Raw genomic sequence first — 24,698 nt, forward strand, 5'->3', positions numbered from 1 at the left:
ATATATAATATGCTGCTGCTAAGTCGCTGCAGTCGTGTCCGACTCTGTGCGACCCCATAGACGGCAGCCTACCAGGCTCCGCCATCCCTGGAATTCTCCAGGCAAGAATACTAGAGTGGGTTGCCATTTCCTTCTCCAGTGCATAAGAAAAGTGAAAGTGAAGTCACTCAGTCGTGTCCGACTCTTAGCGACCCCATGGACGGTAGCCTGTCAGGCTCCTCCATCCATGGGATTTTCCAGGCAAGAGTACTGGAGTGGGGTGCCATTGCCTTCTCCGATATATAATATATATATATATATATATATATATATATATATATTGTATATATAATATATTATATATATAAAATGCAGCCATTAAAAAAGGAAACTCTGCTATTTGTAACAACATAGATAAGCCTGGAGGACATCATGCTAGGTGAAATAAGCTAAGCACAGAATAACAAATAATATATGATTTCACTTATATGTGGAAACTGAAAATGTTGAACTTATATAACCAGAAAGTGGAATAATGTTTGCTGGGGGCTGGAAGTGGGGGAAATGGGGAGAAGGTGATTAAAGGATACACATTTTCAGTTATAAGATGAATTCATTAAAAAAAGATAAATGAGTTCTTGGGATCTAACACACAGCATGGTGACCATAATTAATAACATTGCATACTTGAAATTTGCTAAAAGAATAGATCATAAGTGTTCTAACCACAGAAAATATTTCAAGTATGGAGGTGATGGATGTGTTAATTAACTAGATTATGGTGATAATTTCACAACCCTTATCTTTCACACCTTAAAAAAACCCATCATGTTGTACAACCTAAATGTATACAATTTTTATTTGTTAATCATACCTCAATAAAGCTGAAAAAAAGATAAATAACCCAATTAAAAAATTAGCAAAGGATAAAAAAAGAAAAATATTAGCAAAGGATCAGAATGGATATTACTCCAAAGTAGATACACAAATTGCAATAAGCACATGAAAAAATTCTGCTAAATTATTAGTCATCAGGAAAATGTAAATGAAAATTACAAAGAGATACCACTTTCCACCCACTCAGATGGCTATAGTCAAACAAATGGAAAAGAAATTTTGGCAAGGATGTGGAAAAATCGGTACCCTTATGCATTGCTGGTGGAGTTGTAATAAGGTTCAGTCCTGTGGAAAATAGTTTGGCACTTCCTTATAAAGTTCAACACAAAATAACCATATGAACATGCAATTCCACTCCTAGGTATGTATCTAAAAGAACTGAAAAAGGGAATTGAAAGAAATACTTGCATGTGAAGCAGTATTCACAATAGTTCAAAAAGGGAAACAGCTCAAATGTTCATCAATGAATGGATAAATTGTAGTATATCCATGCGATGGAATATTATTTGGTCATAAAAAGAAATGAAGTACTGATTAATGCTACAACATGAATGTAGCTGGAATATATTATGCTAAGTGAAAGAGCCCAGTTTCAAAGGTCCACATATTGACTGAGTCCTTTCATATGAAATATTCAGAATAGGAAAATCTTCAGAGACATAAAGTAGAATAGTGATTGACTAGGGATGGGAGGTTTAGGTGGAAATGAGGAATGATGGCTAATGAGTGTGAGGTTTCTTTGTAAACTGCTGTCAATTGATCCTGATGCTGGTCATACAACTCTGAATATACTAAAAACTACCAATTTGTAGACGAAATGGGTGCATGGTATGATAGTGTGCATGCTCACTCAGTTGTGTCTGACTCTTTTCAACCCCATGGACAGCAACCCTCCAGGCTCCTCTGTCCATGGAATTTTCCAGGCAAGAATACTGGACTGGGTTGCCATTTCCTCCACCAGGGGATCTTTCCAACCCAGGGATCAGGCCTGGGTCTCCTGCACTGATAAGTAGATTCTTTACCACTGTACCATGATATATGAATTAAATATCATCTATGAATTAAATGCCAATAAAGCTGTTTGAGAAAACATATGCTGAAAGGATAAAAGAGATACCAAAGTAATGTATGTGCCTGTCTAAACAAACTTTAACATTCTGTAAAGGAATATATAAAAATACAGCACTCAGTGAAGCAAAATTAACAATATTTGACATCTACACAAAATTGCATAGGAATAAGCAGAAAAAATGTTAGCTACGTCAAAGAGAAAAATAAGTTAATAGAAACAGAGCCAGAAATGTCAAAGATGAAGGAGTGGTTGACAAGTATACAACCTTGATAGTTATTGTGCTATCCACAAGGGTTTAAAGGAAAATGTAAACATAATGAAGAGAGCATTGAAAGATAAGAATCAAATGGAAATTCTAGAGAGAAAAATACCTTATTGGACATGAAAACTGTCGAAAACAGGATTAAGAGAACATCAGACTTTGCAAAAGCTAAGATCAGTGAACTTGAAGACATAGCAAAATAAAGTCTCCAACCTGAAGTTCAGGGAGAGGGAAAGGCTATAAAAATGCAAATATACAGAGCCTCAGTCACTCGTGATACAATACCAATAACTGTAAAACATATTCAATGGAACACTGCATTGAGCAGAAAAAAAAAATATGCAGCTTTCAAAGACCTAAATGTAAGACCAGAAACTATAAAACTCTTAAAGGAAAACATAGGCAGAACACTTGATGACATAAGTGAAAGCAAGATCCTTTATGACCCACCTCCTAGAGTAATGGAAATAAAAACAAAAGTAAACAAGTGGGACCTGATTAAACTTAAAAGATTTTGCACAGCAAAGGAAACTATAAGCAAGGTGAAAAGACAACCCTCAGAATGGGTGAAAATTATAGCAAATGAAACAACTGACAAAGGATTAATTTCCAAAATATACAAGGAACTCATACAACTCAATACCAGAAAACCAAACAACCCAATCAAAAAGTGGGGAAAATACCTAAACAGACATTTCTCCAAAGAAGGCATACAGACGGCTAACAAACACATGAAAAGATTCTCAACATCACTCATTATCAGAGAAATGCAAATCAAAACTACAATGAGATATCACCTCACACTGGTCAAAATGGCCATCATAAAAAAGTCTACAGACAATAAATGCTGAAGAGGGTGTGGAGAACAGGGAATGCCCTTGCACTGTTGGTGGGAATGTAAATTGACACAGCCGCTATGGAAGATGGTATGGAGATTCCTTAAAAAACTAGAAATGAAACCACCATATGACCCAGCAATCCCACTCCTAGGCATATACCCTGAGGAAATCAGGGTTGAAAAAGATACATGTATCCCATTGTTCATTGCAGCACTATTTACAATAGTTAGAACATGGAAGCAACCTAGATGTCTATAGACAAATGAATAGGTAAAGAAGTTGTGGTACATATACACAATGGAATATTACTCGGCCATAAAAGGTATGCCTTTGAGTCAGTTCTAATGAGCTGGATGAACCTAGAACCTATTATACAGAGTGAAGTAATTCAGAAAGAGAAAGATAAATATCATATTCTAATGCATATATACAGAATCTAGAAAAATGGTACTGAAGAATCTACAGGGCAGTAATGGAGAAACAGACATAGAGAACAGACTTATGGACATGGGGAGAGGGGAGGAGAGGGTAAAATGTACGGAAAGAGTATCACAGAAACTATATCACCATATGTAAAATAGCCAATGGGAATTTGCTGTATGGCTCAGGAAACTCAAACAGGGGCTCTGTGTCAACCTAGAGGGGTGGGATGGGGAGGGAGATGGCAGGGAAGTTCTAAAGGGAGGGGATATATGTATACTTATGACGGATTCCTGTTGAAGTTTGCCAGAAAACAACAAAATTCTGTAAAGCAATTATCCTTCAATAAAAAAATAAATTAAAAAATATGTAGCTTTCAAGGGTACACTGAACATTTACCTTGGTAGCACATATATTCTGTTCTATAAACTAGATCTCAATAATATTTAAAAGACTGAAATACTATCTTTGACAGCAACAAAAGCCATACTTAACCCTAACGTCCTATATTATAAAGAAGAATCTTAAATAAGAAATCAAACCTCTCTTCAGAAACTAGAAAGTGAAGAGGGAAATAAACCGCAAGCAAGTCGAAGCAATGGGATAATACAGATAGGAGCAGAAATCAATGACATAGAAAAGAGAATATAGAGAAAATCAATGAAACCGAAACGTGGTCCTTTGAGAGGATCAATCAAATTGATAATTGTCTAGCCAGATCGATCAAGGAAGAAAAAGAAGGGCGAGAAGGCATACATTACTATCAGGAATGAGAGTAGTAAGGTTACTACAGACTGCAGGGGTAAAGGGAATAGTATGAAGAAGTCTATAAACTTCCATAGATGATGCTGGGTGAAGGGTTGAAGGCCGGGGACTCAGGCAGGATACAGATCCGATTACCCGTGACCGAAGCCTCCGTAACAGGGCCAGGTCAAGGATTTCCAAAGCCCTGTCACATGACCACTTAACTTCCTAAGACCAAAAGATCTCCAGATCTTTCATTTGTGGTCCCCAACATGTCCCTCTTTCTCATGATATTCACTCAATGGCGGTTGTTTATTCTGTTATTGAGGGTCTGATAGACCGCCACGAGTCTGCCTTGGCCGCCTGAGATGCTCTGCCTCACATGGGGTCCTGCCCCCCTGAACGCGCTATACCCGGCCCCGGCGCCTTGTGACTTCACGCCTCACCTCATAATTCTGCAGGCCCACATTAGGGGGAGCAGGACAGAGTGGCGGTGAAGCCAGCTGCCGGGCAACGTCTTTCTTCCGTCATCTCAGGCGCCCCTCCCAGCCTGAGTCCCGGCCCCGGGTCCCGGCTCAGTCTGCTAGCCGGAAGAGGAGGGACCACCTTCTGCCGCCATTACCCTCGTGGCTGGCAGCTGGTGACGCACTTATGGGCTCATCCGCGAGCAAGGCTGCCCACAGGGCGACCACCAACGAGCCCACCGAACCCGAGCCGAAACACCTGGCAGGTGAGTAGGCTCCATGGCCTCGCACGCCCTGCCTCAGCCCCAGCCCCCCAACTCCGCACCTCATGGCCATGGGCGTGGGGGAGGGTGCGTTCGCGCTCCAATGCCTTTGATTGAGCCTGGAACCCAACCTATGGTTTCTTTAACTCCAAACGCCGAACTCGTTACATCTTCCTCCTGAACCATGGAACATAATAGGCAGTGGAGTAACAACTCAGGCTTCTGAGAGGGGTCTCATTCTTAAAGTTATTTGTTGCCCAGAGACTCCCTGTGGAGCAAGTATGGGTGTGTCTGTGTGTTTGTGTGTGTGTGCTCGGTCATGTCCGACTCTGCGCTGGAACAGTGGCGGATGGGTGTGTGTGTGTGTGTATGTGCACGCTCAGTCGTGTGCAACTCCGCGCTAGAGCAGCGGTTTGTGGGTGTGTGCGTGCACGCACTCAATCGTTTCCGACTCTGCACCGAAGCAGTGGCATATGGCTGTGTGTGTGTGTGTGTGTGTGTGTGTGTGTGTGTGTGTGTGTGTGCTCGGTCGTGTCTGATGCTGTGTTGAAGCAGTGGCTTCTGGCTGTGTTTGTGTGTGTGTGTGTTTGCGTGCCTGCTCAGTCGTGTCTCACTCATTGCGGCAGAGTAGTGGCGTCTGTCTGTGTGTGAGTGTGTGTGCAAACTCAGTCATGTCCTACTCTTTGCACCTGAGCAGTGGTGTATGGGTGTGTGTGTGTGTGTATGTGTGTGCTCAGTCGTGTCCGACTCTGTACCGGAGTTGTGGCATATAAGTGTGTTTGTGTGTGTGCATGCACGCTCAGTAGTATCTGACTCTTTGTGGTGGAACAGTGGTGTATGCGTGTGTGTGTGTGTGCTCATTGTGTCTGACTGCACCAGTGCAGTGGAATATGGGTGTATGTGTGTGTGTGCGCGTGCTCAGTCGTGTCCGTCTCTGTGCCAGAGCGGTGCCATATGGATGTGTGTGGGTGTGTGTATCTGTGTGCGAACTCAGTCGAGTCCTACTCTGCGCCTGAGCAGTGGTGTATGGGTGTGTGTGTGTGCATGCTCAGTCGTGTCTGACCCTTTGCACTGGAGCAGTGACATATGGGTGTGTGTGTGTGTGTGTGTGTGTATTTGTGCGCAGTCGTGTCCGACTCTTTGGACCAGAATAGTGGCATATGGGTATGTTTGTGTGTGAGTGCACGCTCAGTCGTGTCTGACTCTTTGTGCTTTTGCACTGGTTTATGGCTGTGTGTGTGTGTGTGTGTGTGTGTGTGCTCGGTCGTGTCTGATGCTGTGTTGAAGCAGTGGCTTCTGGCTGTGTTTGTGTGTGTGTGTGTTTGCGTGCCTGCTCAGTCGTGTCTCACTCATTGCGGCAGAGTAGTGGCGTCTGTCTGTGTGTGAGTGTGTGTGCAAACTCAGTCATGTCCTACTCTTTGCGCCTGAGCAGTGGTGTATGGGTGTGTGTGAGTGTGTATGTGTGTGCTCAGTCGTGTCCGACTCTGTACCGGAGTTGTGGCATATAAGTGTGTTTGTGTGTGTGCATGCACGCTCAGTAGTATCTGACTCTTTGTGGTGGAACAGTGGTGTATGCGTGTGTGTGTGTGTGCTCATTGTGTCTGACTGCACCAGTGCAGTGGAATATGGGTGTATGTGTGTGTGTGCACGTGCTCAGTCATGTCCGTCTCTGTGCCAGAGCGGTGCCTTATGGATGTGTGTGGGTGTGTGTATCTGTGTGCGAACTCAGTCGAGTCCTACTCTGCGCCTGAGCAGTGGTGTATGTGTGTGTGTGTGTGCATGCTCAGTCGTGTCTGACCCTTTGCACTGGAGCAGTGACATATGGGTGTGTGTGTGTGTGTGTGTGTGTGTGTGTGTGTATTTGTGCTCAGTCGTGTCCGACTCTTTGGACCGGAATAGTGGCATATGGGTATGTTTGTGTATGAGTGCACGCTCAGTCGTGTCTGACTCTTTGTGCTTTTGCACTGGCTTATGGCTGTGTGTGTGTGTGTGTGTGTGTGTGTGTGCTCGGTCGTGCCTGACGCTGTGTTGAAGCAGTGGCTTCTGGCTGTGTTTGTGTGTGTGTGTGTTTGCGTGCCTGCTCAGTCGTGTCTCACTCATTGCGGCAGAGTAGTGGCGTCTGTCTGTGTGTGAGTGTGTGTGCAAACTCAGTCATGTCCTACTCTTTGCACCTGAGCAGTGGTGTATGGGTGTGTGTGTGTGTGTATGTGTGTGCTCAGTCGTGTCCGACTCTGTACCGGAGTTGTGGCATATAAGTGTGTTTGTGTGTGTGCATGCACGCTCAGTAGTATCTGACTCTTTGTGGTGGAACAGTGGTGTATGCGTGTGTGTGTGTGTGCTCATTGTGTCTGACTGCACCAGTGCAGTGGAATATGGGTGTATGTGTGTGTGTGCGCGTGCTCAGTCGTGTCCTACTCTGCGCCTGAGCAGTGGTGTATGGGTGTGTGTGTGTGCATGCTCAGTCGTGTCTGACCCTTTGCACTGGAGCAGTGACATATGGGTGTGTGTGTGTGTGTGTGTGTGTGTGTGTGTGTATTTGTGCTCAGTCGTGTCCGACTCTTTGGACCGGAATAGTGGCATATGGGTATGTTTGTGTGTGAGTGCACGCTCAGTCGTGTCTGACTCTTTGTGCTTTGCACTGGCTTATGGCTCTGTGTGTGTGTGTGTGTGTGTGTGTGTGTGTGTGTGCTCGGTCGTGCCTGACACTGTGTTGAAACAGTGGCTTCTGGCTGTGTTTGTGTGTGTGTGTGTTTGCGTGCCTGCTCGGTCGTGTCTCACTCATTGCGGCAGAGTAGTGGCGTCTGTCTGTGTGTGAGTGTGTGTGCAAACTCAATCATGTCCTACTCTTTGCACCTGAGCAGTGGTGTATGGGTATGTGTGTGTGTGTATGTGTGTGCTCAGTCGTGTCCGACTCTGTACCGGAGTTGTGGCATATAAGTGTGTTTGTGTGTGTGCATGCACGCTCAGTAGTATCTGACTCTTTGTGGTGGAACAGTGGTGTATGCGTGTGTGTGTGTGTGTTCATTGTGTCTGACTGCACCAGTGCAGTGGAATATGGGTGTATGTGTGTGTGTGCGCGTGCTCAGTCGTGTCCGTCTCTGTGCCAGAGCGGTGCCTTATGGATGTGTGTGGGTGTGTGTATCTGTGTGCGAACTCAGTCGAGTCCTACTCTGCGCCTGAGCAGTGGTGTATGTGTGTGTGTGTGTGCATGCTCAGTCGTGTCTGACCCTTTGCACTGGAGCAGTGACATATGGGTGTGTGTGTGTGTGTGTGTGTGTGTGTATTTGTGCGCAGTCGTGTCCGACTCTTTGGACCAGAATAGTGGCATATGGGTATGTTTGTGTGCGAGTGCACGCTCAGTCGTGTCTGACTCTTTGTGCTTTTGCACTGGTTTATGGCTGTGTGTGTGTGTGTGTGTGTGTGTGTGTGTGCGCTCGGTCGTGTCTGATGCTGTGTTGAAGCAGTGGCTTCTGGCTGTGTTTGTGTGTGTGTGTGTTTGCGTGCCTGCTCAGTCGTGTCTCACTCATTGCGGCAGAGTAGTGGCGTCTGTCTGTGTGTGAGTGTGTGTGCAAACTCAGTCATGTCCTACTCTTTGCACCTGAGCAGTGGTGTATGGGTGTGTGTGAGTGTGTATGTGTGTGCTCAGTCGTGTCCGACTCTGTACCGGAGTTGTGGCATATAAGTGTGTTTGTGTGTGTGCATGCACGCTCAGTAGTATCTGACTCTTTGTGGTGGAACAGTGGTGTATGCGTGTGTGTGTGTGTGCTCATTGTGTCTGACTGCACCAGTGCAGTGGAATATGGGTGTATGTGTGTGTGTGCGCGTGCGTGTTCAGTCGTGTCTGACTCTTCGCCGGAGCAGTGGCATATGGGTGCGTGTGTATGTATGTGTGTGTGCACACACTCAGTCGTGTCCAACTGTGCATCAGCAGTGGCGTATGGGTGTGTGTGTGTGTTTGTTCATGCTCAGTCATGTCTGACTCTTTGCACTGGAACAGTGGCATATGGGTGTGTGCGTGTGTGTGTGTGTGTGTGTGCTCAGTAGTGTCTGACTCTGTGGTGGAGCAGTGGCATATGGCTGTGTGTGTGTGTGTTCGGTAGTGTCCGACTCTGTGTTGGAGCAGTGGCGTATGGCTGTGTGTGTGTGTGTGCTCAGTCATGTCTGTCTGCACCAAAGCAGTGGCATATGGGTGTGTGTGTGTGTATATGTGTGCTCAGTCATATCTGACTCTTTGTGCCAGAACAGTGGCGTATGGATATGTGCGGAGTGTGTGTGTGCGAACTCAGTCGTGTCCTACTCTTTGTGCCTGAGCAGTGGCATATGGGTGTGTATGTGTGCTCAGTCATGTCTGACTCTTGGCGCCGGAGCAGTGGCAGATGGCTGTGTGTTTGTGTGTTTGTGTGTGCTCAGTTGTGTCTGACTCTGTGCCAGAGCAGTGGCGTGTGTGTGTGTGTGTGTGTGTGCTCAGTCATGTCCGATTCTTTGCACTGAAGCGGTGGCATATGGGTGTGTGTGTGTTTGTGTGTGCTCAATCGTGTGCAACTCTGCACTGGAGCAGTGGCAGATGGCTGTGTATGTGTGTGTGCTCAGTCGTGTCCTACTGTTTGCACCGGACCAGTGGCGTATGTGTGTGTGTGTGCATTTGTGTGTTTGCATGCTCAGTCCTGTCCGTCTTTTTGCGCTGGAGCAGTGGCATCTGGGTGTGTGTGTGTGTGTGTGCGCTCAGTCATGTCCGACTCTTTGCACCAGAGCAGTGGTGTCTGGGTGTGTTTGTGTGTGTGTGTCTGTGTGTCTGTGTGTGTGTGCTCAGTCGTCTCTGACTCTTTGCACTGGAGCAGTGGCTTCATAAACATTCTGTGCTGTTGGCAATAGACATAAATCCCATTGTTGTTGAAACCTTTGTAGCCGATTCAGCCTTTTGATCAACACTTGATTTTGCTATTTGGCTTCAAAACTATTCATTGACCTAATGTGCATTTGTCTCCTGAAGTTTTTTCTTATCATCATGATAATGGGCATTTATTGCAGCAACTAACAGTTTACCAAAGTTAAGCAGATTAATTTCCTCTTGCTTTATATATTTTTAAATTTTCCTGAAGGTTATTCTCAACAGGTCCCATATTAGATTCTGGGGCATTATATATAATCCAGCCCTGTGCTGGGATGTAACATGTACCAGGATTAACTTTTCAAAACCTGAAGGTTAAGCAATAATTACCAATGTGAAGGGTGCATAGAACCAAACAGAGGCACTTGAATTAGTACCAGCATAACTGAAAGATTCAGTCCAAAGACTGAAATCATGCCAAAGCAGAAATGAAAAGGTTGCAGAGGAAACTGCCCAGAAAGAGGAATGAAGCAGACCTAAAGATAAAAAATATAGCAGAGAATCTCATTCTTCATAACCTTACACATGGCATGAACATGTGTGCTAAGTTGTTTCAGTCGTGTCCAAGTCTGTGCAACTCTGTGGACTGTACCTGCCAGGCTCCTCTGTCCATGAGATTCTCCAAACAAGAATACTGGAGTGAGTTCTTCTGCCCTTTTCCAGGGGATCTTCCCCACCAAGGATCGAACCTAAGGGAGATTCTTTACTGCCTGAGCCACCAGGGAAGCCTGCCAAACATGGCACAGCAACTGGCACATATTAGGCATTGACGCTGAGTATATACGTTTGTTGAGTAAGTAAATCTTACTTTACAGGGTCAGTCTGTCGCTCTAATCCACTAGCATATTTGTTAAGCCCCCTTCTCAGTACCTGTCCTACTGCCGTGCATATGAAGATGCTGTGTAATAGATAAGTGCTGCGGATGAAGTTGTTTTAGACTGATAGTTTTAAAATGGTTTGGAAAGCAAGGAGAATTTTTGAGCTGATAAACATCAAGGAATCATTGCATGCTCTTCAGTAAGAAAACCAAACAATGAAACTTACCTTTTGAGGGGCTGTGAAAGTCAATTAATTAATGGTTATAACCTTGAGGCAGGAAAGCAGAAAGCTGTTGCAATAAACCAGGTACAAGGCTGTGGGGAAGTGGACTCAAGAAGAAAAAGCAGTAAGAAATTAAAAGGTGTAAACCAAAAGGTCAGACATAGGGAGACAAAGCTCCTTACTGAAGCTTCATGGAATGACACTTTTCTTGAGCAAGGCACAATGACATAATGTTTAATAACTTGGTCTTCAGAGTCAAACAAACATGATTTCAAATCCAAGCCCTTCCACTGAACTACCTGTATGACCTCGAGCATGTTACTTACCTTCTTGAGTCTTATCCATTTATTTAACAAGTATCTTCCATAACTTGGTATGTGCCAGCTACTGTGCTGGGTCTTGGGGAGACACTGGTGAGCAGAATCAACGCCATCACAATCCTCATTAACTCTATGGAACAAATAGGATAAACAGGTGTTCAGTATCACCTACCACGTTAATACCGGGTGGCTCAGTGGTAAAGAATCCGCCTGCAATGCAGGAGAAGTGGGTTTGACCCCTGGGTTGGGAAGATCCCCTGGAAGAGGAAATGGCAACCGACTCCAGGATTCTTGCCTGGAGAATCCCATGGACAGTGGAGCCTGATGGGCTACAGTCCATGGGGTGGCAAAGAGTCGGACACGACTGAGCACGGGTATGCACAAATTGTACTACTTGAAATGAAGAAAATGTTTCAGATGATTCTCTTTGTCATGTCTCTGAGATTTGATTGCATCTGGATTTCAGGTAAGGTTACCAATTTTGGTTTTGAAATTTTTTTTTCTCAGTCTATGTTTTAATGCTTGTCACTGTCTCTAATTTAGATCTTATCCGGTACATAAATGGAACAAATAGGAGTGTTGTACATCTGGCTGATATTCTTTCTGAGAAAACTAGTAGCAGCAGCTGGGTGGTGGTGTTCAAAGCCCTGGTCACTGTCCATCACCTCATGGTGCATGGAAATGAGGTGAGCATGGCGTCTGTTCCTTTTAGTACAAAGGACTGTCGGGACACAACTGCTGAATATGCTGAGTGTGTTAGGGGCTTGCTACATTTTGCGTTTATTCATGACAAGTGGGGAAAGTACATAGAAGTAGATATTAAAACACCAATTTTTCCATTTTTACTTATGAATTTCTCTTTGCAATCAGTATTTAATAAAGTATACCATTTTGCTATTAGAGGAAGTAAGCCACGGAATGACATTTAGATAAATGTTAAAAATTCACACAATATTTCTCCATGTAACAGGTATATATATATATGAAACTATAAAGAAAATAGGATGTAAAGATAACACATGAAAATGTGTATAATGGTTCCTTCTAGGTAGGAGAAGTAAATTGAAATTGAGGATGGGGCAAAGGCCACTATTAATGTAAGGCTTTATGCCCCTTATTTTAAAAATAGAGTTGAAGGGACTCCCCTGGTGGTCCAGTCGTTAAGAATCTGCCTTGCAATGTAGGGGATGAGAGTTCGATCCCCGGCTGGGAAACTAAGATCCCACATGCCATGGGCCAACTGAGCCTGCGCCAACAGCTATAGAGAGTCTGTGCGCCACAACAAAAGATCCCGCGTGACAAAATGAACACCTGGCATGCTGCAACTAAAACCTAACTCAGCCAAATAAATAAATAAGGGTAAATAAATTCCTGCCAAAAAATAGAACTGAAGGAGATAGGTGCAAAAGTTAGCAGTTGTCATTTCTGGGCACTGGGGTCCAGAGATGTATCAAAGTATTCTTTTTATTTTTCTGTTAATTGAATTGTTAAATAATTTAACATGAATGATCAAAATAATTGATCCTGTAATTGCCACTGACCCTTGAGTATCCCAGGTTTGAACCGCACAGGTCCACTTGTATGTGGCCTTTTTCCATCGTAAATACTACAGCACTACAGTATCCATGCTTGGTTGACTCCACAGGCATGGATGGAATCACAGTTACAGTGGTGTCGCATCTGCAGGTAGCTGACTATAAATTATATGTGGGTTTTATTCCCTGGTGGCTCAGCTGGTAAAGAATCTGCCTGCAATGCAGGAGACCTGGGTTCAATCCCTGGAACGGGAAGATCCCCTGGAGAAGGGAAAGGCTCCCCACTCCAGTATTCTGGCCTGGAGAACTCCATGCACTGTATATATAGTCAATGGAGTCGCAGAGTCGGACATGACTGAGCGACTTTCACTGTATATACTATGAATTATATGGGAATTTTTGACTGCATAGTGGGTCAGTGTCCCTAACTCCTCAGATGTTACTGATAGAAAGTTATGGGTGAAAAGTGTGTATTCACATTAGCTTCAATGTTTAACCCCTTGTTTATTTGGGGGGTATGTCAACAGACTTGTCAGCACTACAGATCCTTATGCTGGCTAGCCCAGGGTGTGATGGTGCTCACCTTAATCAATGCCCCTGAAATAGATAGAAGATATGTATGATAGAATGATGTTAAGTAGGTATTCACAGTGACAAAATCACGAATGAACTCTGTTTGTGAGCTGAAACTAATTTTAGAATTTGCCACACTTGTTTGACAGCGTTTTATCCAACATCTTGCATCAAGAAGTTCTTTGTTCACTTTACACAACTTTCTGGATAAAAGTGTCATAGAAGGTAAGATGATTCTTTGATGGAAATATTTCTTTGTGGCAAGGAGGGAAATGTTCTGGAAACCATGCCTGGTTTAAAAAAAAAATGGTTCTGAATGATGAAGGGTATGATGTGGTGTACGTTTTATGATGGAAAATAATTTCTAAATTCATTGACACAACACATATGCAGGTATTTTCTCAGTAAGGCTTTCCTGGCTCAGTCTCCCAAAAATCATGGACCCTTTGTCCCTTCTCTGCCTGAGTTTTATTCTTTTCACTTCTCAGCAACTAAACATCTCTGTGTTTTTCTTTTCTTTTGCGTGTCTATCAATCACCATTGGAGTATAAGATCCATGTAGGCAGGGTTTTTTTTGGGAGGGGGGAGGGTCTCTATTGTTCACTACTGAACCTGCAGCATTACAGTAAACACTGAGTAATTGTTGAATGAATAAGTAAATTGAATAAGTGAATCAAGGCATAGTGAGTAGTCGAGTTTCTGGCGTGGCCTTTCTCTTTACATCTTGTCTATGAAGTAGGGGCAAGGTCGTTTGTTGAGTGCAAGGAAGACCAGAGCAGTGGTAACAAGGGGGTAGGGGGGTGTCAGCAAAATGCTAAGGATTTATAATCGTGTCTGTGAAAATGTGAAATGAACTAATAAAGTTCAGTTATTTCTCCGGTTCAGGAACGTCACCATCAATACCACATCCAAAGGTGATATCAACACTTTGAGGAAGGGCTGGTGCACTGGGATGACCCTGAGGGATGGGATGGGGAGGGAGGTGGGAGGGTCAGGATGGGGAACACATGTACACCCATGGCTGAGTCATGTGAATGTATGGCAAAAACCACCACAATATTGTAAAGTAATCAGCCTCCAATTAAAATAAAAAAATAAACAAACTCATTTAAAAAATAATCTTCAACAGAAATTTTTAGGAATACTCTACTAGATGAGTAGTAAAAGCCACTCTAGTGTTTTCTGCTTCAAAGATATATATGCTTCAAAGGTATATGAGTGAATGTGGAATGATAAATCTTTGCATTTGGTGATGTATGTTGTAAATGGTTAACATTGGTTAAACTGGAAACAATAAAAGGTATTTCATTTTTAGGCTATACTATGTCAGCTTTCATCAGACGATACAGCAAGTACTTGAATGAAAAGTCACTCTCATATAGACTGATGGAGTCTGACATCACCAAAACCAAGAGAGGGTAGGTAAATATTACTAGTTTGTAAGCAAGAAGTACTGCAGTATATCTGTTCTGATATGTAGTTTGTCAAATACACAGCTATTTTTCAAGATGCCGATGTCACAGTGCTTCTCAAATTCAGTTAGCATTGATGTTATGAACTTCTTTTATCTTCTATAGGAAAGATGGTGTGATGAGAACTATGAACACTAAGGAGCTGCTGAACACTCTTCCAGTTATTCAAATTCAGTTTGACGCTCTTCTGAATTGTAATGTAAGAGCTTTATAAATCCTTTTTAAAAAAATATTGTTAAGCAGCATTATTTGACTGTAGGTGGGAGAGGGAATTTTTACAACCTGTGGTGGTAATTGATTCCTCTTTAATTTCCAGGCAAATGCTGATGAACTAACTAATGGTATAATACAGGCTGCTTTCATGCTCCTCTTTAAGGATTCTCTTCGCCTCTTTGTAGCCTATAATGAGGGGATCGTTAATCTGCTAGGTAAGCTAAAGAATAGACATGACTTTTTAAAAAATAAACTGGCAAAAATACTTTATTTGTAAAAAACCTTTTATATTTAGATTCATCTGTGTTTTAGGTTCAAAATAGAAGATCCTTACAAGATCATATATATTTAAATAATTAGACATCATATTGCTTTTTTTGTTAAAAATAATTGACTATTCAGCCACAGAACTTTTCAATTTGTATATTAAGTTCTAACTGATATTTCTGGGAAATTTGTTGGGAAATTAACATGGATTGCCATATTTATTCATTGCACAGTAAGTCCCACTCAACTAAAGTGAAATAGTACAATTCTAACCTTCCTAAGATACAGCCTACAAATTATTGTTTTGATCATATACAAGCAAATGTTTCTTAGGCTTTTTAGGAAATTTCAGTCATAATTTAGCCCTAACCAATTTTGTTGTTGACAATTTGAGATATTTTTAGGAAGTGCCTGGTACATTTGTCTAGTTATAAAGGGTAGGAAATACAGCCCCTCTGTCAGAGACCATCAGAGCTTGATGTTAATCAAAAAGATGCCAGACTAGAATTTGTAGAAATTAAACTAAACTATCTAAATTATATGTGTATGCTATTAAATGTCATATATATTACCAGCACCAGTGTTCAGCATGCAGTAGTTCCTGTATAAAAAATCTGTTGGTTATACTTAGATGTGCAGTGTTGTTGTTTGTTAAAGCAAAACATTACTGGATTAAAACTGTAATTGTTTTCAAGAAGTTAAAATCATATCCAGAATTAACTTAACACAGAATCATCAGAAAGGAATGAAACTTGGGATTGCTACAATACTGGCTCCTTTGTCATATTTTTTTTTTTCTATTTTTAGAGAAATATTTTGACATGGGTAAGAAGCAATGCAGGGAAAGTTTGGATATTTACATCAAGTTCCTCGAAAGAATGACCAAATTGGCACGGTTCCTTAAAGTTGCAGAGGTACAGTAATCTATTTCTAGCCACAGCTTTTGTGCTATCTTCTGTATTAGTTTAGTATCCTGTACAACTCTACCTCCGCCCCACAATCACTGCCACACAAACAGAAATGGGTAGTTTTAACTATTTTGTAAACAGTACAACTAAAAACTAGAAATAGGTACTTCAAATGTATACTCCAATGCACTTGTGATAAAAAACAATCTTACAGTGATTTCTGTTTGTGACCTGAGGATAATTTATACCAAGCTTACCTTCCCACCAGGAAGAGCTCTAAAACCAGTGAGAGAAGGAAACATATGAGGTGGGCCACAGGTTTGCCCTCGTAGCTAAGTCTGAGTATTTGAAAAGTTAGAACACATTTGTATGATATCCAGAATGAAGCCAAGCTCTTCACAAAACAACAAAGACTCAAAATCTGGCAGGTCTTTTTACCCTAAGAGCAAATATAAGTTTGTGCTTAAGTGTGCAAGGCATTCTTTTGTGGTTGTTGCTCAGTCGCTAAGTTGTGTCCGATTGTTTGCGACCCCGTGGACTGCAGCCCACCAAGCTCCTCTGACCAGAGGATTTCCCAGACAAGAACACTGGAGTAGGTTGCCATGTCTTCCTCCAGGTGATCTTCCTGACCCAGGTATCGAACCTGCGTCTCTTGCACTGGCAGGCAAATTCTTTACTGCTAAGCCACCTGGGAAGCCCTGCAAGATATACTTTAGCCTGACGTTTTTCTTGATCTGCGTGTGTACCAGCCCAGCAAGGCACTCTTGCTCTTGGAGTACTTTCTCTTTAGTGTACAAATTGGTCTCACACTTACTTTTCTTTGTTAACACTCCTTGCTATAATGTTTTCTTTTTCTCCCTTTTTTCTGATTTCAGCAAGCTGGAATTGACCAGAATGACATTCCATATATTTGTCAGGTCAGTACATCTCTTGTCTGTCTTTAAGTGACTTTTTGTCTTTGTGCTGTGTTTATTAACCATCATCTGAGATGCCATCATTTTCTGTATGGTTACATGTGTATTTTTGTTTCCCCGAGAGTAACATTTATATTTATACTTATATATACATAGAGTTGTGTCTTTGGAGCAGGTCTTTGAGCTGTCTGTCTTACAAAAGAGGTCGTTCCCTGCTGAGTGCTAAATGGTGACTTAAAACAACTCCAACATGCTTTTTCAGTGGACAGAACTGATCGGTGAAAATAGCAAGGTATTGGGAACCATGAGTTTAGGTTTGAGGCTGCGTTATCTGCCTCTCAAGCGTGTCATCTCAAGCAACTTATTTGCATTCTCCATGCCTCCTTCATGCAAACGCAGAGTGAGTGCCATACTATGGTCTGCCTTACAGCAGAGTCGTGAGAATCAGATAAACTCAGGCTTTTTTCCTTCCCCCAAAGTCTCTCATCAGGAATCCCTCACATGGCAGGCGGTGCAGGTGAGGATGAAATGTGGGTCTGGCAGGCTGCTCATGCAGCCCATGGGCGCCCTCTGGACCTGCCTGTGCTCCTGCTCTGGAACCCAAACTAACATGGCAAGCTACTTTAGGTCACTTGGAATATGGGCCAAAGCAGTCTTTCCTGGTGTCCAGATCGCCAAGAGACATCCCACCACTCATGTTTCCTTTTTCATGGTGAGACGTGTGAGATACAACACTTTATCTTCTATTTTGAGTGGTATTTCCTCATAGGCCGCTGGCCACTAAAGCTCTGAAAATTGTACTGCTGTAGAAGGCTCCTGAATCTTTGTAGGGTTGACCTCCCATCCACTGGAGTGCATATAACTTTCTAAGGTCCCCTTTCTGCTCATCTGGTACATTTAGCATGACATCATGAATGGAAGTAGATCAGTGCAATATTCTGAGGTGTAACCAGAAGGTCTAAACTTCTTCTGACCATATTCTGACCAACATATGGGTTGAGAGAGTTAACAGCAGGTGTCTGGACCTTTCTGGAGCGGAACATAAATGTATAGCATTGTCCGTTCCATCTGCCCACAAACTCTTACTGATTCATACTTTAGATGGCAGTGGAAACCATAGCATTCACCAAACTGTTAGCCACATACCATGTTCCTGAGACTACATTAACCTACGTCTACGAAGAGCTATGACAAACCTAGAAAGCATATTAAAAAGCAGAGACATCACTTTGTTGACAAAGGTCTGTAGAGTCAAAGGTTTGGTTTTCCCAGTAGTCATGTATGGATGTGAGAGCTGGACTATAAAGAAAGCTGAGCGCCGAAGAATTGATGCTTTTGAACTGTGGTGTTGGAGAAGACTCTTGAGAGTCCCTTGGACTGCAAGGAGATCCAACCAGTCCATCCTAAAGGAAATCAGTCCTGAATATCCACTGAAAGGACTGATGCTGAAGCTGAAACTCCAATATTTTGGCCACCTGATGCGAAGAACTGACTCGTTTGAAAAGATCCTGATGCTGGGAAGGATTGAAGGCAGGAGGAGTAAGGGGACGACAGAGGATGAGATGGTTGTATGGCATCACCGACTCAATGGACATGAGTTTGAGTAAACTCCGGGAGTTGGTGATGGACAGGGAGGCCTGGCGTGTTGCGGTTCGTGGGGTCGCAAAGAGTCAGACATGACTGAGCAACTGAACAACAGCAACAAAAAGCAAAGAAACTATAGTGGCTGCAACTGGGTTACTACTTGATTGATGATGCTGCAGTTTGTCATTCTCCAGGGCCTGACTGGTTTGGGGGCCATACTGGTGAATTATATGGAGATAGAATAGGGACCATCACCCCTGCATCCTTTTTACCTTTAAGATTGGCACTGATTTCTGCAATCCTCCTAGGAGGTGATCTTCTTTGTTTTTACTGTTTTGACTGGACCGTAGGTTGAGGCATGTCCCCAGCTGGCAATGCTGTGACTTAACTGTAGTTAGAGGCCTAGAAGCCAGAAAAGGGGTAGGGACATATCCTGGTGAGGCACAGAACCTGGGGGGGGGTAGTGGTCTCCATATCATCTCCAGCAAGGGAGGAGGAGGAAGCTTCTTCAAGTTCAGAGCCTTCTGGGGAATCTGGGGACTCAGAACTTCCACGGCCATACCCCCAGATCTCCCCATCCCATAAGTCAGGTCCTTTGCTCTAGCACAACCTACTGCCTGACTCTGGTGTGGCAGACCTGCCTTGGTTGAGACTGGAGGAATGGGAGGTGGTCAGGCACATATGGGGGGAAGCTTGTGAAGAAAAAACACAGTGGACCCAGCAGTGGCCTCCAATTAGAGGGTAGAGGAGGTTGGGAGGACAGGATCATTGCAGATGCAAAGAAATGTTGAATCTTGTGTCAGAAGAAGGAGGGGGTGTCTATCTGATGACTTCTCGAAAATCTTTGAGGGAAACGTATGTGTCCTCACAAGCATTCCTTCATGTGTGGAAAGGTACCAAAGAGACCTATTTTTTGCACAGATTTTGAACCTCATCGAATGGTCCACAATGGGAACCACTGTTGGATGCAATAAGGCACAGCTTCCCTAATGAGAATTCCACTAACCAGACAGAGAGACAATGAGAATGTGTGTGTTAGTAGAGGAGAAGATGGGATTTCATTGCACAGAATCACCATAATTAGCGGATTTCAATCAACAGGCACTCACAGACACAGGTCTGGCCCCTACCAGGAAGGAGATATAATGAATGAGATAGTACCAGCCCCTGCCAAAGAGAAAACAAGGACTATGGAAACACTACTCGATATCTCCCCAGATATCATCCTCTGACTTTCTCCGCCTTGACCTCTCTTCCTTGAGGGTGGTGGCAAAGGTGGGAATGGTTCCCGTGCTGAGAATTGTGCAGCCTGTAATGGCGGCACAGACAAGCTTCAGTTGAATCGGGCTTTGGTGTGTTGCCCTTGCCCCCCTTCAGTGCTCAGTGCCTGCAGCTGGAGCTCTGGGTGGGGGTGGGGGGGAGACATCTGGACAAGACAGCCCCTGGGTTAGAGGTCCTTCCTTCCCATGGGACCTCCCTCTGTCCTCCTTACCTCCGCTCTGTCTGGTTCCTAGGATCCTCAGGACCCCTGAGTCAAAAACCAAATCAATGGCTGGGGGAGAGACCACAGAAGTCAGGCGAGGCTCTTTGTTGTTCAGGCATCACGCAGGTCTGCCCTCCGTGCTCCGTGAATCAGCTGCTTCAACTGCAAGGGCTTCCTTATCAGCATCCTGGCTTCGGGCCCTCAGCCAGCACAGAGAGTCATCTGCCCCGGCCTTGGGCTGGCCGAGCTGCTCGCTGGGCACGTGCTTTCTGGGGCGTTCTGGAAAGCCCGGGATGGACTGAGATGCAAGGCTCTGTGGGATGGGAGGGAGGTGGAGAGTCACTTGAGCTTTGAATTCAATGGATCGCATTTGAAAAGGGCGAGAAGAATGGTCTCCTGGCTCCTCTGATGGCACCTCTCAATGACATGTTGATTCAGAGTTCAAGATGAGGTCTTCCTTCCTTCTTCCTCTTGGCGTCCTTGGTCAGCCCCCTCGGTCAGCCCCCTTGAGAGAGGTCCAGGCACACTTGGGAGGAGGGTTTGCTGTCAATCTTGAGGCTCGACCCCTGCAAGGCTGCGGAGGTCTTCCTCTGCACCTCTGTGTCGCTTGGCCGGTTTCTCTCATGCTTCCGACCATCTTGACTTTACGTGGAGGAAGGGACATGTTAAGTGCACGCCCCCCATGCTCAGGCTCAGCCAAGCCCTTCCGTTTTCTGAAGAGGCGTCTCCCTCCCTTCCTTGGCTGATCCTTCCTCCTCGGTCTCGACCCCATCTCGGGCTCACAGAGCATCCTTCCGTGAGTGGCTGTCTGGTGTGTCTCTCTGTGCCCCTTTTCTTGCCACCCTGCCCTCTCTTCCATTCTCATTGAGTGGAACTTCCCCAAAACTCACGCAGCTGCTGCTCTGCTTGTGATTCTGTGCATTTTCATTTTTCACCAAAGCACTTCAAACCTGGGCCGCACCCCTCAGCAGAGTTCCAGGAGTCCAAACTTGGGGGGACCTACCAGATGACGTGGCCGTGGTTTTGGTGGGCGGAGGGCTACTGGGTGCTTCCCAGAAGAGCTCTGACAGCCTCCCGCCTACCCTTTCGCTGGAATCATTGGAAAGCAAATAAGATGAAAAAAGAATGTTTGCAACCCACATTGTGCAAGGAATGGCAACTTCTCTTTGCTTATGATTTTGTTATGTGTTTGTTGAATGACTGACTGATCCAGAAATGCTCTGTGCTTTTGCCATACGTGTGTGTTTGCCCTGCTGACATTGGCAGTCCCCTGATCATTTTGGGGTCCCCCTCCCTCTTCTTTCCCATCTTGTATGTTTAAACATTTGAAGCTCACCCTGGACTCCAGACCTCCTGGTCTCCCTGCTGCTCAGGGGCCAGTGGCCTCTGGCCAGGGACAGACTCTCCAAATCCTTTGTGCTAAGAGTGCCCACATGGTTAAGAGGCATCTGTGGGGAAGTCTTCTCCTTGTCCCCATATTTGGTGCGATGGGAAATCCCTCTGAACAGATTTCTGCTTCTCTGCATCATCCCAGCAGCCCATCTATACAGAATGATACCCAGCTTCTTCTGAGTCTTCTCAGATTCATGTGTTTGCTACTTTTTTTTTAATTTTTTAATTGGAGGATAAGTGTTGCTCTTCTTGATAATTTTGTGCCATTATCCCTGTTCCTCTCAGAATGGTCCCTTAGCCCTGCCACACCTCTGTGAACACTTCCTTCATTAAACCCTTTTCCAGCTGCTAGTTCAGCGCATCTGGATTGGTCTCTGCCACCGTAAGCTCAACAACGTAGCTTCAACTCACTTCTCCACTGTTCCACGTCCATGTACTTTGCCCCCTGCTGTTTGTTTTGTGTAATACAACCAGGATGCTGATCTGAGAACTTTCAAAAGACAGATCTGATCATTTCACTCCTCACTTCAGAGCTGTCCAGTAGTCATCCAGTATTCTCAAGTTGTCTAGTTTTGTCATAGCTTTCCTGCCAAGAACAATCATCTTCTAATTTCATGACTGCAGTCGCCATCTGCAGTGATTTTCAGTTCAGTTCAGTCACTCAAAGAGTCGTGTCTGACTCTTTGCGACCCCACGGACTGCAGCACGCCAGGCCATCCTGACCATCACCAACTCCCAGAGCTTGCTCAAACTCATGTTCCTCGAGTCAGTGATGCCATCCAACCATCTCATCCTCTGTCGTCCCCTTCTCTTCCCCCCTTCAATCTTTTCCAGCATCAGAGTCTTTTCAAATGAGTCAGTTCTTCACATCAGGTGGCCAAAGTATTGGAGCTTCAGCTTCAGCATCAGTCCTTCCAGTGAATATTCAGGACTGATCTCCTTTAGGATGGACTGGTTGGATCTCCTTGCAGTCCAAGGGACTCTCAAGAGTCTTCTCCAACACCACAGTTAAAAAGCATCAATTCTTCAGCACTCAGCTTTCTTTATAATCCAACTTTCACATCCATACATGACTACTGGTAAAACCATAGCTTTGAGTAGATGGACATTTGTCGGCAAAGTAATGTCTCTGCTTTTTAATATGCTGTCTAGGGTGGTCATAGCTTTTCTTCCAAGGAGTAAGTGTCTTTTAATTTTATGACTGCAGTCACCATCTGCAGTGATTTTGCAGCCCCTCAAAATAAAGTCTGTCACTGTTTCCACAGTTTCCCCATCTTTTTCCCATGAAGTGATGGGACCAGATGCCATGATCTTAGTTTTCTGAATGTTGAGCTTTAAGCCAACTTTTTCACTCTCCTCTTTCACTTTCATCAAGAGGCTCTTTAGTTCTTCTTCACGTTCTACCATAAGGGTGGTGTCATCCACATATCTGAGGTTATTGATATTTCTCCCGGCAATCTTGATTCCAGCTTGTGCTTCCTCCAGCCCAGCATTTCTCATGATGTACTCCGCATATAAGTTAAATAAGCAGGGTGACAATATACAGCCTTGATGTACTCTTTTTCCTATTTGGAACCAGTCTGTTGTTCCGTGTCCAGTTCTAACTGTTGCCTCTTGACCTGCATGCAGGTTTCTCAGAAAGCAGGTCAGGTGGTGTGGTGTTCCCATCTCTCGAAGAACTTTCCACAGTTTGTTGGGATCCACAAGTCAGAGGCTTTGGCGTAGTCAATAAAGCAGAAGTAGATGTTTTTTCTGGAATTCTCTTGCTTTGTCTATGATCCAGTGGATGTTGGCAATTTGATCTCTGGTTCCTCTGCCTTTTCAAACTCCAGCTTGAACATCTGGAAGTTGCGCAGTGATTTTACAGCCCAAGAATAGGAAATCTGTCACTGCTTCTGCCTTTTCCCCTTCTATTTGCCATGAAGTGATGGGGTTGAATGCCATAATCTTAATTATTTTAATGTTTACTTTTAAACCTAGACAGTGTGTTAAAAACCAAAGACATCACTTTGCTGACAAAGGTCCGTATAGTCAAGGCCATGGTCTTTCTGGTAGTCATGTACAGTTGTGAGAGCTGGAACTTAAAGAAGGCAGAGTGGCAAAGAATTGACGCTTTTGAACTGTGATGCTGGAGAAGACTTTTGAGCATCCCTTGGACAGCAAGGAGATCCAACCAGTCCATCTTAAAGAAAATCAACCCTGAATACTCATTGGAAGGACTCATGCTAAAGCTGAAGCTCCAATACTTTGGCCACCTGATGCAAATCACTGGAAAAGACCCAGATGCTGGGAAAGATTGAGGGAGGGCAGAGAAGAGGGCAACAGCAGATGAGATGGCTGGATGGCATCACCGATGCAATGGACATGAATTTGGGCAAACTCTGGGAGATGGTGAGTGACAAGGAAGCCTGGTGTGCTGCAGTCTATGGGGTCGTGAAGAGTTGGACCCGACTTGGCGACTGAAAAACAACAACAATTCTCAAGTTAATGTCCAATGCCACAACGTTGACATGAGTTTAAGGTCTTGCACCCCGAAAACCCTCCCAGTTTCATCTCCACACTCCCATTGGCTCTCCCTGCCCTGGCAACGTAGTTCACTTTTATTTGTGCTCTGTGCCATATGCCCCCTTGCCATACTCGTTCATTTCATACCATCCTACTTTTCTCCCTCAGCTCTCAGCTCAGCTGTTATGTTGTTCAGCTTGCTTCTCTGCCATCCCTCACTTGATGAGATTCACCTAAACACTGACTATCATGTACCTCTCTTTCATAGTACTTTTCACAGCTTTCATTTGACATTTATTCGTTTGATTATTTGATATCTCTCCTCTCCCACACCCCAGGTCATGAGGCCTGCTGTATTCTTTGTGCCTGGTGTCTGTAGTTTATCAATAAACTCTTCTTGAGGAGTGAACGGTTGGATCAGGGGAGACATGCTGGGACACACAGAACCCTGGTTGGGAATTGATCTTATGTAAGAAGCACACTTCTCCCATCTTTAATTGGAATGGAAAATGAAGAGGTGCATCCACATTCATTTGGCAAATACCAATTAAGCACTTACTGTATGCCAAACACCGAGATTTATCAGTGAACAAACAGACAAAATTTTACTGAAAGGGGACAGGCAACAAACATACACACAATGAAACCTATAATTTCAAGGAT

At 44.1% G+C, this 24,698-nt stretch overlaps 1 protein-coding gene and 1 long non-coding RNA gene across 4 annotated transcripts in view; one reads left to right on the forward strand and one right to left on the reverse strand.

Annotated features, from left to right (window-relative positions):
* LOC145535285 (uncharacterized) overlaps positions 1 to 20,304 on the reverse strand; it is a 118,579-nt gene extending 98,275 nt beyond the window's left edge. For all 3 annotated transcript variants that reach the window (XR_014075354.1, XR_014075353.1, XR_014075352.1), the window contains exons 1-2: positions 20,148 to 20,304; positions 11,196 to 11,319 (exon numbers count right to left, since the gene is read on the reverse strand). This is a non-coding gene — a long non-coding RNA (uncharacterized LOC145535285). The remainder of the gene's footprint in view (positions 1 to 11,195; positions 11,320 to 20,147) is intronic.
* Positions 4,786 to 24,698, forward strand: part of VBP1 (VHL binding protein 1) — a 70,462-nt gene continuing 50,549 nt past the window's right edge. The window contains exons 1-8 of the mRNA XM_081563664.1: positions 4,786 to 4,943; positions 11,733 to 11,875; positions 13,447 to 13,522; positions 14,613 to 14,715; positions 14,875 to 14,968; positions 15,086 to 15,197; positions 16,057 to 16,163; positions 17,033 to 17,074. Of these exons, the coding sequence (XP_081419790.1) occupies positions 4,865 to 4,943; positions 11,733 to 11,875; positions 13,447 to 13,522; positions 14,613 to 14,715; positions 14,875 to 14,968; positions 15,086 to 15,197; positions 16,057 to 16,163; positions 17,033 to 17,074 (756 nt within the window). The 5' untranslated portion in view covers positions 4,786 to 4,864. The remainder of the gene's footprint in view (positions 4,944 to 11,732; positions 11,876 to 13,446; positions 13,523 to 14,612; positions 14,716 to 14,874; positions 14,969 to 15,085; positions 15,198 to 16,056; positions 16,164 to 17,032; positions 17,075 to 24,698) is intronic.

This window comes from Giraffa tippelskirchi, chromosome X (genome assembly GCF_054371585.1).
Source record: "Giraffa tippelskirchi isolate mGirTip1 chromosome X, T2T-mGirTip1v1.2.pri, whole genome shotgun sequence".
NCBI lineage: Eukaryota > Metazoa > Chordata > Mammalia > Artiodactyla > Giraffidae > Giraffa > Giraffa tippelskirchi.